General features: G+C 35.3%; 1 protein-coding gene across 1 annotated transcript; it reads left to right on the top strand.

The window, feature by feature from the left end:
- Positions 1–1,525: 1,525 nt before the first annotated feature.
- Positions 1,526–16,943, top strand: slc22a15 (solute carrier family 22 member 15). Its single transcript, XM_051866859.1, has 12 exons — positions 1,526–1,795; positions 7,195–7,338; positions 7,532–7,664; positions 8,353–8,517; positions 8,599–8,728; positions 9,890–10,111; positions 10,230–10,370; positions 11,134–11,216; positions 12,481–12,589; positions 14,272–14,344; positions 14,649–14,807; positions 16,047–16,943. Exons 1-12 carry the CDS (start codon positions 1,712–1,714, stop codon positions 16,101–16,103), a joined length of 1,500 nt encoding a protein of 499 aa, XP_051722819.1. The 5' UTR covers positions 1,526–1,711; the 3' UTR covers positions 16,104–16,943.
- The last annotated feature ends 1,987 nt before the right edge of the window (positions 16,944–18,930 follow it).

Raw genomic sequence — 18,930 nt, 5'->3', positions numbered from 1 at the left:
GCAGAGAATCTATTTCCTTTGCCATCTTAGGTCATTTGGAGTAAGAAAACAGATTCTTCTGTTGTTCTTTGTCTGTGATTATGAGTATACTGCAACTTCATATGATATAAGAGTTTGTTATGCTAATAGTTTGATCAAATAAAACATTTTCAAGGATTGTAGGTCAGCTTCTTGAGAAGTTATATGATTGAGCTTATTACAACAAATTGTTAAAGGGTTAGTTCACCCAAAAATGAAATTTCTGTCATTAATTACTCACCCTCATGTCGTTCCACACCCGTAAGACCTTCGTTCATCTTCGGAACACAATTTAAGATATTTTTGATGAAATCCAATGGCTAATTATATATTCTCACCCTAATTGCATAATGCGTTTATATTATTACCATCAAACCAGAGGTACAGGGTTCCTAAATTCAACAGAGTGAAGCTAAAGCACTCTTTTGTGCATTAGGCTATCTTAGAGTTGAATAAGACACTTAATAAAAAAATCAAGAGTATAAGAAGTGAAGGTGTTGTGTGTTGTGATTGTTAAGCATAGTATAATGTATAATGTGTTACATTTTTGGGATTGGGATCAAGTGTATGTTGACTGTTGTAAACATAGATACCGTGACACAAGAAAAATGTCAGACTTGTCTGACAATAAAGTGTTATATCTATATTAATCTGAGAAGTCAAGTAGAAAAACAAAAAATATGGCATGCTATTGGTTATTTCAAAGGATTTTTTCTTTACAGTTACAATTTCGGGTATGATTCTTATTGTCACTTAATTCAAGTGCACAAATTAGCATTTCATTTTGTTTCCTTACACCTGCTTAAGGTCTTTGCACACTGAAATGTACACCCGAGTAATCTTTAATAATGGAGTGCTGCAACCATGATGCCAAAACCCACAAGACTAATTCGCTACTGGTTCCCTCGAGATTTTCCTACCCTGTTGAAAAAACCAGCATATGCTGGTAAAGTAGGTTTTGAAGCTGGTATGCTGGCTTGAGCTCGTTTATGCTGGTCCTATGCTGGTCCATGACCAGCATACCATCTCCAAAACCTACCTTAACCAGCATATGCTGTTTTTTTCAGCAGGGTATGAGTTTTTATAATGGGATTTTTCAACTTCATTTTAGTAAAATAAGGTCTGTGGTAAACTTCGTTAGTTGACGAACTTAAATTACACACATCCATATCGAAAACCCGAATATAGAAGGTGTTATGATTAAATAAAAGAAAAACGTATGTTTCTAATAAGTAACTGGATAACCCCTCAGTCTGGGGTGTGAGTTAATTTACGTTGTAGAACAAAACGTCCAAGCATCTTCAATTTATGTTTACCACAGGCCTTATTTTACTAATAAACTAAAAAAAAAAAAAAAACATCGGAACAAACTCGAAGGGAGCCACGAATTAGTCTTCTGGGTTTTGACGTCACGGCTGGCACAAATAAAAATGTTTATTTGATAAGTTCCTAAAAGCGCCCGTTTCAATTTCAGTTTCCACTAGTCCAATCAGAACCGCTGTGTGTAGCACGTGTTTGTTTGCCACAGTCTCGTGCAATCAGAACCACTCAATGCAGCACGTGGTTTCATTCCACGTCTGCCAAGGGAAGTCAGATTACAGCGGAGCATCTGCAACCTCAGTTGATATCAAACCCATTATTGAAAATGTAAATATACAGTAGATGGCATGCAGTCGTTTGATTTGACCCTGGAATGGATTTAGAGGAGGCTTTCCAGGTGGTTGGAGAATTCGGTAGACACCAGAAACGGATGATCACCATCCTGGTTTTCCTACAGGTAACTAATGATACATGCAAATTCGTAAACACTGGACTAACATCTGTTTGTGTAGGTAAATGTTATATTTCGGGTCACACAAGCCAGTAATTATGTAAAACTTATATATGAGGGATCAAACCTTTAAAGCCTTGTTATATTTGCATTCTCTTATCTTCAGCCACTGAGATGTATTTGCATCTGACCTAGTTTCAGTCAGTCATTCATTGATATGTTTGCTTATTATGTCATTTAGTTTTGGGTTTTCATTTTATGACCCTGTGGAATCTGATGAAGAGTTTCTCATTCAGGAATGTCATTACTTCGTTGCCTTTCGCTAATTCTTGAGTATTAGGACAAACTGGGCAACAAAACCGAATACTTTGGAAAGTAATACTTTGGATTTATGTTCAGAGATACACTACCGGTCAAAAGTTTGGAAACATTACTATTTTTAATGTTTTTGAACGAAGTCTCTTATGCTCATTAAGGCTGCATTTATTTCATAATAAATACAGAAAAAAAAAATAATAATATTGTGAAATATTATTACAATTTAAAATTATGGTTTTCTATTTTAATATACTTCAAAATATAATTTATTTCTGTGATGCAAAGCTGAATTGTCAGCATCATTACTCCAGTCTTCAGTGTCACATGATCCTTCAGAAATCATTGTAATATGCTGATTTATTATCAATGATGAATAAATTAAAAAAAAAAATCAGCATTTATTTAAAATAGAAATCTTTTGTAACAATATACACTACCGTTCAAAAGTTTGGGGTCAGTAATTTTTTTTTTTTAAAGAAATTAATACTTTTATTCAGCACGGATGTATTAAATTGATAAAAAGTGATAGTAAAGATTTATATTGTTAGAAGAAATTTATATTTTGAATAAATGCTGTTCTTTTGAACCTTTTATTCATCAATGAATCCTGTAAAAAGTATCACAGGTTCCAAAACAAATATTAAGCAACACAAATCTTTCCAACATTGATAATAAATCAGCATACTACAATGATTGCTGAAGGATCATGTGACACTGAAGACTGGAGTAATGATGCTGACAATTCAGCTTTGCATCACAGAAGTAAACTTATATTTTAAAGTATATTAAAATAGAAAACCATCATTTTAAATTGTAATAATATTTCACAATATTATTGTTTTTTCCGTATTTATTATGAAATAAATGCAGCCTTAATGAACATAAGAGACTTCGTTCAAAAACATTAAAAATAGTAATGTTTCCAAACTTTTGACCGATAGTGTATCTCTCCTGCTTCTTTCATTTTCTTACAAAATGTATTCCCTATATACTCAATATGAGTCAGCTCTGTCAAATAATAATAATAAAAAGTTCAAATAGGCATTTACAAATTTAGCATTCATTACAATGAAGACGACAGGATGTTTCTTAATAGAACATATTTAATATTTGGGAAAATATATTAAAAAATCCCTCCCAAACAATTTGTGTGATGAAGCTGACATGTCATGTTTGGGACATAGCAAGGCCGTAACCACGTCTTGAACATAGGGGGGGACCTTTTTTTTTTTAAATAAAGCATAAAGAAACAAAACGGTGAACAAAACTGCTGCTAATACAATGCTATACCAGATATGTACAATAACAATTGTAGAGATAAAAAAAAAACAACAACATCATTACGATGTCCAGAAATCAATTTCAATAGTATATTGAGAACTCATTTTTAATGTGATAGTTTCACAATACAATTTATTTTTAGTTCCGAGCTTCTTCAGTTTAGTGAATAAATATATCATTCCGCAACAAATATTTAAATTCCCTAGTGGTAGAATTTTTGTTAACAGTATCAAAGGTTGCGTGTTCTAATCCGCCCTCGCATAGTTTTTTTAGTTTGTTGTTTACTTTTTAAAATCAAAGATGTCCATCAATGGTTGTATATCAAGAGCAGGGACACGTTTGTGTGCATTCGTTTTGTGATTTTACCGGAAAAATAGAACCTCTGCAGCGGTGTTAAACGATCGAGAGAGAACATAAACCCTGCCTACTTTTTAATTTGATTGGCCATCTCAATCATTTTGACATTGACGAGCGTTCTTAGACTGCTAAGGCAGACCAGACTAAAAATTAAACTTTTAAACCTTTTTGTCATCCTAACAACATGCAGAGTGCTGTAATGAAGTGCAGCAGAGCAGTGCAAGAATTTCAAATATTGGGGGGGATGATTTGGCTATTTCTAATTATTGGGGGGGGACTTGTCCCCCTCAATGTCTATGGTGATTACGGCCCTGGGACATAGTACATATAAGCACAATTATTTAAAGTATTTAAAGATTATTAATTACAGTTTAAAAATTGTTTATGTTATATATAATATATATTATCAGTGGGTACGGAAAGTATTCAGACCCCCTTAAATTTTTCACTCTTTGTTATATTGCAGCCATTTGCTAAAATCATTTAAGTTCATTTTTTTTCCTCATTAATGTACACACAGCACCCCATATTGATAGAAAAACACAGAATTGTTGACATTTTTGCAGATTTATTAAAAAAGAAAAACTGAAATATCACATGGTCCTAAGTATTCAGACCCTTTGCTCAGTATTTAGTAGAAGCACCCTTTTGATCTAATACAGCCATGAGTCTTTTTGGGAAAGATGCAACAAGTTTTTCACACCTGGATTTGGGGATCCTCTGCCATTCCTCCTTGCAGATCCTCTCCAGTTCTGTCAGGTTGGATGGTAAACGTTGGTGGACAGCCATTTTTAGGTCTCTCCAGAGATGCTCAATTGGGTTTAAGTCAGGGCTCTGGCTGGGCCATTCAAGAACAGTCATGGAGTTGTTGTGAAGCCATTCCTTCGTTATTTTAGCTGTGTGCTTAGGGTCATTGTCTTGTTGGAAGGTAAACCTTCTGCCCAGCCTGAGGTCCTGAGCACTCTGGAGAAGGTTTTCGTCCAGGATATCCATGTACTTGGCCGCATTGTCCCTGCAGCTGAAAAACACCCCCACAGCATGATGCTGCCACCACCGTGCTTCACTGTTGGGACTGTATTGGACAGGTGATGAGCAGTGCCTGGTTTTCTCCACACATACCGCTTAGAATTAAGGCCAAAAAGTTCTATCTTGGTCTCATCAGACCAGAGAATCTTATTTCTCACCATCTTGGAGTCCTCCATGCGGGCTTTCATGTGTCTTGCACTGAGGAGAGGCTTCCGTTGGGCCACTCTGCCATAAAGCCCCGACTGGTGGAGGGCTGCAGTGATGGTTGACTTTCTACAACTTTCTCCCATCTCCCGACTGCATCTCTGGAGCTCAGCCACAGTGATCTTTGGGTTCTTCTTTACCTCTCTCACCAAGGCTCTTCTCCCCCGATAGCTCAGTATGGCTGGACGGCCAGCTCTAGGAAGGGTTCTGGTCGTCCCAAACGTCTTCCATTTAAGGATTATGGAGGCCACTGTGCTCTTAGGAACCTTAAGTGCAGCAGAAAGTTTTTTGTAACCTTGGCCAGATCTGTGCCTTGCCACAGTTCTGTCTCTGAGCTCTTCAGGCAGTTCCTTTGACCTCATGATTCTCATTTGCTCTGACATGCACTGTGAGCTGTAAGGTCTTATATAGACAGGTGTGTGGCTTTCCTAATCAAGTCCAATCAGTATAATCAAACACAGCTGGACTCAAATGAAGGTGTAGAACCATCTTAAGGATGATCAGAAGAAATGGACAGCACCTGAGTTAAATATATGAGTGTCACAGCAAAGGGTCTGAATACTTAGGACCATGTGATATTTCAGTTTTTCTTTTTTAATAAATCTGCAAAAATGTCAACAATTCTGTGTTTTTCTGTCAATATGGGGTGCTGTGTGTACATTAATGAGGAAAAAAAAAATGAACTTAAATGATTTTAGCAAATGGCTGCAATATAACAAAGAGTGAAAAATTTAAGGGGGTCTGAATACTTTCCATACCCACTGTATGTATGTATATTATATAAACTCACCAGAGCCTGTCTAAATTTGTGAATATAAGTGATGTATTGCCCTGGAAAAAATTAAGATTACAGGATTTACTATTCATATGTATGTGTTTGAGTAAAATTAACATTTTTGTTTTACTCTATAAACTACTGACAACATTTCTTCCCAATTTCAAATACAAATATTGTCATTTAGAGCATGTATTTGCAAAAATATGACAACTGGTCAAAATAACAAAAAAGATGCCATGTTTTCAGACTTGGAATAATGTTAAGGAAATGAGTTTATATTCATTTTAAACAACATGATGCTAATGCTTTAAATTGGGAAGAGATCAGAAATCAATATTTGGTGGAATAACCCTGATTTCCGATCACAGCTTTCATGCATCTTGGCATGCTCTCTAACAGTCTTTCACATTGTTGTTGGTGCAACAATTCAAGCAGCTGGGCTTTGTTTGATGGCTTGGGACCTTCCATCTTCCTCTTGATCACATTCCAGAGGTTTTCAGTGGGGTTCAGGTCTGGAGATTGTGATGGCAATGACAGGGTTTTGATTTGGTGGTCCTCCATCCACACCTTGATTGGCCTGGCTGTGTGGCATGGATCATTGCCCTATGGAAAAAAACAATCCTTCGAGTTGGGGAACATTGTCAGAGCAGAAGGAGGCAAGTTTCCTTCCAGGATAACCTTGAGTCACATGTCCTTCACAAAGACAGATCTGCCTGATTCTGATCTTCTCTGATGAGTCCAGTTTTTAGCTTTGCCCAACACCTGGTCCTTTAATGTTTAGACAGAGACATGGAGAGGTCTTCAACCCACAGTGTCTCGCACCCACTGTGAAATTTGGTGGATGAGTGGTGATGATCTTACGGTTCCTCAATAAGGCTGGAATCAGGCAGATCCATCTGTGTACACACAAAAATGAATATAAACTTGTTTTCTTTGCATTATTCGAGATCTAAAAGCATGGCATCTTTTTTATTATGTTGACAAGTTGTCATTTTCTGCAAATACATGATCTAAATTACAATGTTTTTACTTAACATTTGGAAGAAATGTTGTCAGTAGTTTGAGTAAAATAAACACTTTAGTTTTATTCTATAAACACGTACAAATGAATAGTAAATCCAGAGAAACTACTACTTTTGCAGTGGTCTCTTAATTTTTTCCCAGATATATCCACAGCCTCTGTTATTGGCTTATAGTCAATAACATAGAAAATAGTTATAGAAAATAGTTTCTAGATGTTCCGAAAGACTTGCTTTTGACAAAACTTTTATGCAATCTATCTTTTAATCCATTGAATCCCAACAAGTCAAGTAACCTAAATGAGTTATTGCCTTAATTTTATATTTGCACTGATCTGAGATCAGATTGTGAAAGTTGACAATGACAATGAAAGTTGAGTAACCTGACATTTTTTTTTTTTTTTTTTTTTTTTTTTTTACAGATTTACATGGCATGTCAGTCCATGCTTATAATTTTAGTGGGTGCTGTGCCAGAATATCATTTAGAACCTGCTACTGGTGGTGTGGATGGTGATATAACTCAAACTGTGAAATTCACAGAGGATGTCAGCTCAATCGTGACTGAGGTAAGAGACTGTCATCAATGTTGTACATCAAACAAACTCGGCTTAAGCTTGCTCATTCTTTCGAATACAGATCTATACTTTATATCAAATTTGGAAGAACTGTGTATATTATAATCTTTGTGTTTGGACAAGACAGCAGATGGATGCATGCATGTTCAAGCTGTTTGATATTCCTTTTGGTCTTCTCTTGCAGTGGAACCTAATTAAACATCAAGCCTACAAGGTGAACTTGGCTGGGTCCCTGTTCTTTGCGGGTGTGCTGATCGGAAATGTCGTGTTTGGACCACTCTCTGATAAAATCGGAAGGAAGCCGGTTTTTCTAACTGGTAGGATGGAGATTAACTGGTTTCTGTTCTTTACTAAACTATAATTTACAGTTTCACATTATTACAGTGCTTTCAAGGCCTCAAACAATCCGGTTATGGGTTTTCTAACCTTTAACCATAAGTACTAAATATATTCAATCTGTTTAAACTTTTTCTTAAAGATAATGTCAGCCTTAAGCGTTCATTTTTATCATTTTAAGTAATCTAGGAATCTGAAATGTTTTTAATTGATGGAAAGCTATTTTCTGTGATTGTGTGGGCACTTCCGATTCTAATGCCTCTATAGGTCAATAACGGGAAGAATAACAAGATGTTGTAAATGGTCAAATAATTTGCGCTACAAACCAGTGTGTTTATGATTATTGTAATTCTGTAAATTAAAATAATATGATAACAAGTAACAATATCAAGCAGCATAGCGAATAGTTTTTGTACAGCTTAAATAAATGGAAGCGGATGAGATTGGAAGCCTCGACACAATCAAGTCACAATGGCCGTGCCCACTCTTACATTAAGAATAATGTAAATAGCTGCTTTACATTGCAAAGAAGTTATGTGTTGATTCTGATACACAACCGACTGAAAGCCAAAAACAAACACAAAACCTAATATTTTCTAAAACAACAGTTTAACAGTTGTTAACAGTTGTTATTATGGGGACCTCTTTTAAAACTGCTCTCTCTTTCAGGTCTGTTTTTTGAGGTCTTGTTTGGGTACGGCACAGCATTAGCTCCCACTTATGAGTTGTTTGCTGTGTCTCGGCTGCTGGTGGGGCTGATGAACGGAGGAATGGCGTTGGTCTGCTTTGTTCTTACTCAGGAATATGTGGGAAAGTCCTACTGGGCTATGACAGGTGCACATTAATTAATGATTTAATCACTTTTGTTGTTTACTTTCACATTACCCTTATAAAGCTAATTTGATTGTGTTCCAGGGACCTTGACTAATATGACCTTTGCAGTGGGCATCGCTCTGTTCGGCGCCTTGGGTTATTATGTTCGGCCGTGGCGGAACCTAGCAACTGTGGCCAACTGTCCTGGACTTTTGCTCTTCCTGCTCTGTGTGTAAGTGAGCAGAGTAGTCAGATCATTACTTCCTGTTAAACTACAGCACTTTGACTTCATTAAAAGCCAGCAGGATGATACTGCAACAAGTGATTTGTTTATAGTGAAAGGGTGCTGTGTAAAGCTGCTCTTGGTATCAATTTTAAACCCTAGACATACACACACACACACACTACCACACTACCATTCAAAAGTTTGTGGTCTCTAAGGTTTTTTTTTTTATTTTATTTTTTTTAGTGCTTATGCTCACCAAGGTAGAATTTATTTGTTTAAAAGTAGAGTAAAAACAGTAATATTGTGAAATATTATTACAATTTAAAATAACTGTTTTCTATTTTAATATATCTTAAAATGTCATTTATTTCTGTGATAGGTGAAGCTAAATTTTCAGTAGCCATTACTCCAGTGTCACATGATCCTTCAGAAATCAGTCTAATATCATGATTTGGTGTTCAGTCTAATATTTCTTATTATTATAAAGGTTGAAAACAGTATGCTGCTTAATATTTCTGTGGAAATATGTAACAATATTTTCATGATTTTTTTAATGAATAGAAAGTTTAAAGGAACAGCATTTATTTGAAATATAATTTTTTCATTACTTTGTATGTCTTTACTGTCACTTTGATCAATTTAATGCATCATTACTGAATTAAAGTATTTATTTCTCTCTCTCTCTCAAAAAAAAAAAAAAAAAAAAAAAAAAAATATATATATATATATATATATATATATATATATATATCTTACTAACCCCAAACTTGAATGGTAATGTAAATTATCGTCTTTTAAATATGTTTGTTCATTTGTCTATTTTTTTTTTAACTGATTCGTTCTACCCTGTTTCCATGAAAATACCCTAAATTAACAACCTAATAAAAACATTTTAATTATAAATGTCACATTTGTATACGTCATTTCCTGTGCTTTCACTCATATTGCATGTCAATAAATGTGGCAAAAGAGTAAAAAACTAGCTCAACCGCAAGAAAAAGTATTAATCCTGTATTATATTTAAAACACTTGAAAAACCCCCGAAAAGGTTCAGATCATATGGGAATCTAATCTAAAATGTCATAACATCTCTTAAACATGTTTTCTTAAAAGTAAAATGCAAATGTCTACCTAATTTCTGCGATTGTTTTTCCCTGACTATGCCAGGAATTTGCCAGAATCCCCACGCTGGCTTTATTCTCGGGGTCACAAAGAGCAGGCTGAGGACATCCTGCAGGATTTCGCTGTTAGAAACGGGAAAGGCAGAATTATAGTGAAGCTCCGCCGGGCCGTCAGCACCAGCGCTCCGAATGCAACCAGCCCTGGGGTTTTCCAGCTGGTCACACATCCCATACTGCGCTGGAGGACTGTGGTGCTAATGTATGTGTGGTGAGTATTTGTAATATTTGCCAAGAGCTGATATATATCTTAATTTCTCTCTTGCAGCATATTGGCAAAAATTTGTGCATTTTTATGTACTCAGTCTGTATGTATGCATGTATTGCAGGTATGCCTGTAGCCTTGTGTATTATGGGTTGACCCTCAATGCCAGTGAAGATAAAGGTAATCGTTACCTTAGTGTTGCCATGTATGGCCTGGTGGAACTCCCTGCTTACCCTCTCTGCATGTACTTCATTAACAAACAGTGGTAAATACACTCGCACAATCACATCCAGAATGCTGCATTATCACACTCTTTAAGGCTCTGTTTCCACCTGGTATTAAGATGCAATTTGGTCAGTCGGATCACAAGTGGACGACGCTAAATACAGGTGTAATTGGGGTCTAAAACGTTTTGAGCTTGTCCACTTTCGACCACTTCTAGAGGTAGTCAAAAAACGCATTCGACCGGATTACTTTCGTAGTGTAGATGTTCATGTGGTCAAATGCGTTTGAACAGCCACAAAAGACCACCTACTGTCTTAATGCTTAAACATTATAGGAAGCGCACTAGCCAGACAGGATTTAAACTGTTGGCTGAAAACCCAAGTTTGGTTTGAAGACGAAATACATACCAAGCACAATGTTCTCTTACCATTCCTGATTTCTAACACGCACTCACAGCATTCAATGTGGTCTTGCGGCTAGTAGAGCAGAAAAGAAAGCTGCTTGCTCTCTTTACATTTTCCATCATCTCCCATTCATAAGTATATTGCGCAAACTTATTTCATCCAATAGATAGAAAGATCTGGAAAAAAAACCCATACGTTTACCCGCCTATAGACCCTTCCCTCGAAGAAATAAGTACAGAAGTAGTTGAAAGTGGACAGAAGAGACGGATTAAAACACCAGGTGTAAACAGGAATGTGTCTCCCTTGTCTACTTGTGATCCGATCGACCATAGCGCATCTTTATGCCAAGTGTAATCAGGGCCTCAGATTTTTATCTGAGCATATTTGTTTTTCTTTCAGGGCAGGCAGGAGGAAGTCATTGGCCAATTTTCTCGTTTTTGCAGGCATATCCTGTCTTCTCACAATGGTTGTACCTGCATCAGGTGATCATCTTTCCAAATAAATTAGGTTTTCACTAGAATCAAAATTCCCATTTTGCCGCAGGCCAGGGTATATCTGTCATCAAAACATTTTTCATGATTATAGATAAGAAAAATAACAGTAACAGTAAGAAAAATATCAGAATTTTAAGTTTGCAGGTGCCATTTTATTATTTATGCAGTTATTTTTTTTAGTATGCTTTAAAATACTTTTTAGGGCTATATATGTATGTGTGTGTGTGTGTAATAAATAAAATATATATATATATATATATATATTACTGTTCAAAAGTTTGGGATTGGTAAGATTTTTAATGTTTTTAAAAGAAGTTTCGACTGCTCATCAAGGCTGCATTTATTTAATGAAAAGTACAATAAAAACAGTAATATTGTTACAATTTAAAATAACTGTTTTCTATGTGAATATATTTTACAAAGTAATTTAATCTAGTGATGGCAAAGCTGAATTTTCAGCATCATTACTCCAGTCTTCAGTGTCACATGATCCTTCAGAAATCATTCTAATATACTGATTTGCTGCTCAAGAAACATTTATGATTATTATCAATGTTGACAACAGTTGTGCACTTTTTTTTTTTTTTTTTGAAAGAATGAATGAATTTTTTTTAATAGAAATTTTAAAAGAGCAGCATTTATCTGAAATACAAAGCTTTTGTAGCATTATACACTACCGTTCAAAAGTTTGGGGTCAGTAAGAATTTTTATTTTTATTTTTTTGAAAAGAAATTAATACTTTTATTCAGCAAGAATGCATTAAATCGATCAAAAGCGACAGTAAAGACATTTATAATGTTACAAAAGATTATATTTCAAATAAACGCTGTTCTTTTAAACTTTCTATTCATCAAGAATCCTGGAAAAAAAAATATTGTACACAAATATTTTGTACAATTGTACACAATAAATGTTTCTTGAGCAGCAAATCAGCATATTAGAATGATTTCTGAAGGATCATGTGACACTCAAGACTAGAGTAATGATGCTGAAAATTCAGCTTTGCCAACACAAGAATAAATTACATTTTAAAATATTTTCAAATAGAAAACAGTTATTTTAAATTTTAATAATATATCACAATATTAATATTAATAATATTATAAGTATATGTGTATGTATGTATATATACACACACACACACACAGATGCATCTTTAAGTTACAGTATCCTGAAAAAGGAACGTTTCTTTTTGCAGAGTTTATTCTCCCTTAATATACACCATGTCAAGCCTGTTACTTGCTTTTTTTAGGGTCCTTATTAAGTGCCACATCACTGGCTCTAGTGGGAAAACTGATGGTCAGTGCTGCATTTAATATTGTGTATGTTTATACGTCAGAGCTCTACCCAACCGTCATCAGGTACAGCCAACACTTATGCTGCATGTCTAACGTAACACATCTTTTGTGTTTTAGCTTTTTCACACTTGCCTTTTTAAGTAGAAATGTGTATTAAAATGTATTAAATTGTATGTCCTCCTTACAGAATATGAATCTATGCTTGAGCAAACGGTGCCATCTAGTGTGACTATTATGTAATTTTTGTCAGTACCAGAGTTCACGTTAGAATTTTCTCGTTGTCCGCCAATACAGCCCATTACAAAATTCAGTTGTGATTATAATATGAACAAAACATAAGAACTGAACTAAACTTAATCGACGCTCTGTATCTGCCTGAACTCAGACCTTCCCCCTGGGGCCTGTACCGTGATGATAGTTGAACAAACTCAGGGTTATAGGATTAGTTTTGAGTTGACAAAACCAAACCACTCCAATCTGGCTTTGTTGGTACCATGATGCTTATCATCAACTTTCTTTGTCAACTCAGGCTTTGATCCTGAGTTTGTGGAGCACGTGCACATGAATGAGTGACATCAGTGGTGAACAGCCAATCACATGCCTTGCAACAGAGAGAAACTATGATTCACTTCTCGCGAGAGAGCCAGTGTGATTTAAAACTCTTTTGCTGAAGGTTAAGAGATTGAAGAAAATGAAGAATTTAAACTCATTTACACTAATGAAAATACTTGTCCATGAAAGAGGACAAATAAAAGAAATTATCTTGCTCTATCAGTGCAAGTGAAACTTGTGTAGTTAGTTTATTTAGTTGATAATTTATAGCGATAGAGACTCATAAATGTAAGGTCACATGTAGTCATATTAAAGTTTATTTACAGCTTATTTATATTACATATGACCTGTATATATTAATATTTATTGAAACTAAATGCTTAATAATAACTGCTAAACTAAAATTGTTTGTGTGTATTGGATTAATAATAATAGATATCATATAATAATTATATAAATCATAAAATAATTCTAAGTAATTATCATTAAAGCCAGACAATTTCATTGTTAAATTTTTTTTTTATTATTATATAGTGACCTTTAATTTGGAGGACGAGAAACTGGGCGTGACTTTATTGCGTTGGATGTGTCAGTTCATTTAGCTCACATCCGATTGGCCCAGTTTCGGTTTGAGATCTCTGAACCAGAACATAGCCTGCCCCAGAGCAGGTTAGCCGTGGAGCGTAATTACTATGGTGATGAACACCGCTAAAAGCCAAGTCACTTTCATCGTACCTAAAACCCAGGATTGGCACAAACTAATCTGAAACTTACCTGGCTAGCCAGCTAATCTGGCTTCATGGTACAGGCCCCAGGTCTGCATGGAACTGTGTGCTCGTCTGTGTGCAATCAAACAAATCAAGGGAGACTGATGCAGGGGATTTTCATTAGATTTTGCGTCTTTGCCTCGAACAGATGACTTCTCGTGGCAGTTTTAATTTTGTTCTGGAGGCTGAACCCACGCTCTGCTGCCATACTGGAGCACGCTCGCCACAAACTGGACAGGGGTGGGAATTACAGTTACAAGTTACAGTAGATTCACTCTCAGTGTAATCTGTCAAAATGACGGACGGCCTTCAGATTTTTTGGTCACAGCAAAAAATATTCTGTTAACGTGACCTCTGGTCAGTACAATCCACAAGTACCCCACTGTATGTGCTGGTTTAATTCTAATGTGTGTTTGTGCGTGTTAGGAATGCTGGGTTGGGTGTGTGTTCCATGTCCTGTAGAGTTGGGGGAATTCTGGCACCATTTGTGCCGAGTATGGTAAGTAGTTATAAGCTGTCTGACTTGAGAAATGCCAATTTTCTATTTCTAATACAATAATTTGATTTATTTTTTCCTTAACAATGTTTTCTTGTGTAATTAATAATTATTTAATATATTAATATTGCAATAACATATTTTGTTAATATTATACATATAACAAAATTTATGTATAATGAATTTGTGATGTTCACATATTTTATGGTCAGCTTTGATTTGAGATTATTATTATTATTATTATTATTATTATTATAATATTATTATTATTAATTGGTTATGTACTGATTTATTGTTTTTTGCTTAGAAATCATTGCACGCCTCCATGCCTTTTATGGTGTTCTGTTTGAGTGGGATTTCTGCGGGCTGCCTGGGGCTCCTCCTACCGGAGACGCTCAATAAACCTGCTGCTGAAACTCTTGATGAACTGTCCAGCCCCACCTACCAGCGAATCTTAGAGCCGCAGGTAAACATGTTCAGAACTGTAATTTCATAGGACTATTAAAGTGTTTAATTACATAATTTTACACTTATTTCTGGTTGGCTGATCGCATTCTGCGGCCAAATATTTTTGTGTAGTTTCGTTTTCTCTGATCTGTTAGCTATCTGATTGTGAAAAGACTGGGGGCCGTATTCACAAAACATTTTTATCTTACCACTAAGAGTTCTCCTAAATAGCAGTAAAAGTTCTTAGATAAGAGTTTTCTCTTGAAACCCATTCACAAAGCTGCTGAGACAAACTTTTACTAAGGAATAGAGAGAAGGCTGAAATGAAAATTACACCAAGCTTTATTCACCCTCAAGACATCCTAGGTGTATATGACTCTTCTTTCTGATGAACACAGTTATATTAATAAATATCCTGATGCATCCAAGCTTTATAATGGCAGTGAACAGGACCAACAAGTATGAAGCTCTAAAAGGGCTTCCATCCACATCCATTAATCATAAACATATTCCACACGGCTCCGGGGGGTTAATAAAGGCCTTCTGAAGCAAAGCGATGCGTTTGTGTAAGAAAAATATCCATATTTAACAAGTTATAAAGTAAAAAAACTAGCATCCACCAGACCGCCTTCCATATTCAACTTAAGAAAAAAATGTTTTTTTTCTTAAGTTGAAAAAAGTGTTTCATAAGTTGAATACGGAAGGCATAGGACGCAGTGTAAGAGGCGTTGCACATTTTAAAGTGAACTAATCTTTTAAAGTGCACCTATTATGCTATTTTTCAATGTTCCTAATGTTGTTTTCCTTTTTGACCTTTTTTTCAAAGGTCTCCTACAATAGGTTTACATGCATCCAAGGTCAAAAAACACTTTAATTTTCTCATAATGTACACATAACATAATATGCATCACCTCTTTTTTCAAAAAGTCTGAAAACGGTTTGTTCATTCAATCTCTCTAAACCCCTTCTTTCTGCGAGCCTACTCTGCTCTGATTGGTCAGACGGCCCAGTCTGTTGTGATTGGTCTACCCTGTGTGTCGAAAGCAAAACACTCATTACCATATCTGAATTTCTTCAGCACTTGATACACAGTGATACATACGAATGATGGCATTGTTTTTTTCCATATCAGTTTTCCACTTTAATGACCAACATACTGTGATTCTGTTTTTTTTTTTTTAATTTTTTTTATTATTACTGTATAAGAATCCCAATTAGACCTTTTCTTTATAATGGATTGTCGTGTGTGTTTTTATAGGTCCATCTTTTGGAAGAAAAGCATTTAATTGACCACAACGGAGCTGATAGTGACTGAGACAAGGACCTTAGAAACATTTTATCAATTCCTAAGCACAACTGACTTGTCAAAATGTTGTGCCATACACAGACTCACCGAAAGACTCAAGGTGCCTTCTAGAAGAAATCTGTTCAAAGGATCAATTCAGCTGATGTACTGTAACTATCAGGACTATTTTAAAATAATGTAAAAAGGACCAGATATTCATTTGTAAACTCGTTTATCATAATGTCTGACAGTTCTGCTAATTTCATGTGTTTACTGCCATTTGTAAGACAAATATCTTGCTCTATTTTTTTATGTTTTTTTTTGTTTTGTTTTTTTTAATGTGAGATGTGACATTACATTCAACAGCGTGTATATGTTAGCATTCAACATATAATCAATAATGGTTGCAAACACTACAAAATCATGATACTGGATCTTTGTTCGAGGTAAAGATCAGTTTAGGCTGTTGTAAAGAAATATTTCAAGCAAAAATTAAAATGATGATATTTTAATTATTTACTGCAATTGTTTTTATTCCAAACTTGTATGTTGGTATTTTATCTTTGGAACACAATTTTAGGGATTTAAGTGTTGTCAGGTGAGGTCATTTTTAAATCTGGACCACAAGATTTGAAATTCAGTAAGGATACTCGCTGAAAAAAATAGCATGTTTGTTTAGGGTGAATAATGATAGAATTTTAATTTTTGGGTGAACTATACTTTTAAGAGATGAATTATTTTTCTCCAAAGGGAGAAAAAAGTCTTACACATGTATATTTGTGTATATTTCTGTACATTGCTGAAAATGCATCTGTTTTAATCTTCAGATTTAAGGGAAAAAAAGCTTTTAAATAAATGCCTAGAGTATGAGCATGAGCGTACATGTCTGTCTGTCACCAGTAGATGGCACCGTGTTGAAGGCCGCTTCCCTTGAACTGAGGTCACCTTTGACCTGTTCCAGTCCTCATGGTGATGATGTCAGTGTTGACGCAGGTGAACGGTGCTTAGGGAAACCACAGGATTCAGGAGCTGGGAATTTCAAAGAAGCCGGCACACAACTTTCAACCGCAAACCTGTTTTTTTGTTTCCGTCTCTCTTTCCTTGCTGTAATCGCAGCCTGTGGCGCTGCATGTTGCTGACAGAACAGGTTGAGAGAGAGCAGGCATTAACTATAATAACTGTTTTCATTCTTTAATTCTTCCTCCAAGGCCTGATGTGCATTATATCACCCTGCACAGGGAGATAAACAGCAGGTACAAAGGTGTGGCCTCGTGAGTGCATTATACCTTGTGTTTAACTTACTGTATAATAAATAATAATAATTTGTTATTATTATGTCTCTTTGTTGATATACACTTAATATTTAGATTAATTTGCTATATAATATATATATATATATATATATATACACACACACACACACACACACACACACACACACACACAGTGCTCAGCGTAAATAAGTGTGCGCCCCCTAACATTTTAAACAATATCTCAATTAACACAAAAACAATTTCCAAAATGTTGGCAAGACTAAGTTTAATATAACATCTGTTCAACTTATAACATGAAAGTAAGGTTAATAATATAACTTAGATTACACGCTTTTCAGTTTTACTCAAATTAGGGTGATGCAAAAAATGAGTACACCCCACAACAAAAACTACTACATTTAGTACTTTGTATGGCCTCCATGAATTTTAATGACAGCACCAAGGCTTCTAGGCATGGAATGAACAAGTTGGCGACATTTTGCAACATCTATCTTTTTCCATTCTTCAAGAATGACCTCTTTTAGAGATTGGATGCTGGATGGAGAGTGATGCTCAACTTGCCTCTTCAGGATTCCCCATAGGTGTTCGATTGGGTTCAGATCAGGAGCCAATGAATCACTTTCACCCTGTTCTTCTTCAGAAATCCAACAGTGGCCTTAGATGTGTGTTTAGGATCATTGTCTTGTTGGAAAAGTACATGACGACCAAGGGCACAGAGTGATGGTAGCACCTTCTCTTTCAGTATAGAGCAGTACATCTGTGAATTCATGATGCCATCAATGAAATGCAGCTCCCTGACACCAGCAGCACTCATGCAGCCCCACATAAGGACACTGCCACCACCATGTTTCACTGTAGACACCATGCATTTTTCTTTGTATTCCTCGCCTTTGCGACGCCATACAGTTTTGAAGCCATCAGTTCCAAAAACATTTATCTTGGTCTCATCACTCCAGAGTATAGAGTCCCAGTAGTCTTCATCTTTGTCAGCATATATATAAAATATATATATATATATATATATATATATATACACGCACACAAACACACACATATATGTTTGTGTATATGTATGTATATATATATATATATTTTATTGATACTTAGTGCATGTTTAATCAGTAATAATTACACCAAATTCAATAACAACTAATTTTAATAAAAGGCCTTTATTTTAATCACTTCCCAAATCAGCTCCCTTTGAGTATCCCATTTCACTCAGAAATACATCAGATTATGGTAGTAAAATGTATTGCAAATGCTGACTTCAATTGCATATAAAAGCAACATGCTTTTATTGTTTTACTATTTTTTTTTTTTTTTTTTATTCAGTCAATGGACACAGAATAACTGATTTAGTTTACATTTAATTGGATGAGATTCATGTATAAGAATTCCTATGAGCAACCAGAATATTGTTTCCAGAAAGACAGTTCCCACAAATCATCATGGACAGTATAAACATCTATGGTACTTTTTATGTAATGGAAGCCATTATGCCTGGAGTGATGTCACTTTCTTTCTTTCAGCACATAATCACATTCAGAAAGCACAACAACTGTCACACACCTGCTACAGAAAAG

This window comes from Ctenopharyngodon idella, chromosome 17 (genome assembly GCF_019924925.1).
Source record: "Ctenopharyngodon idella isolate HZGC_01 chromosome 17, HZGC01, whole genome shotgun sequence".
In the NCBI taxonomy this organism is placed as follows: Eukaryota; Metazoa; Chordata; class Actinopteri; order Cypriniformes; family Xenocyprididae; genus Ctenopharyngodon; species Ctenopharyngodon idella.
This window is presented reverse-complemented; position numbering and strand designations above follow the sequence as displayed.

What these genes read in the sequence shown, in the direction of transcription:
- slc22a15 (XM_051866859.1), top strand. Translation starts at nt 1,712, where the DNA reads ATGGATTTAGAGGAGGCTTTCCAGGTGGTTGGAGAATTCGGTAGACAC. An exon ending in TTGCTCTTCCTGCTCTGTGT is followed by an intron (nt 8,729 to 9,889) that starts GTAAGTGAGCAG and finishes TGACTATGCCAG; the next exon opens with GAATTTGCCAGAATCCCCAC. An exon ending in AATGGTTGTACCTGCATCAG is followed by an intron (nt 11,217 to 12,480) that starts GTGATCATCTTT and finishes TGCTTTTTTTAG; the next exon opens with GGTCCTTATTAAGTGCCACA.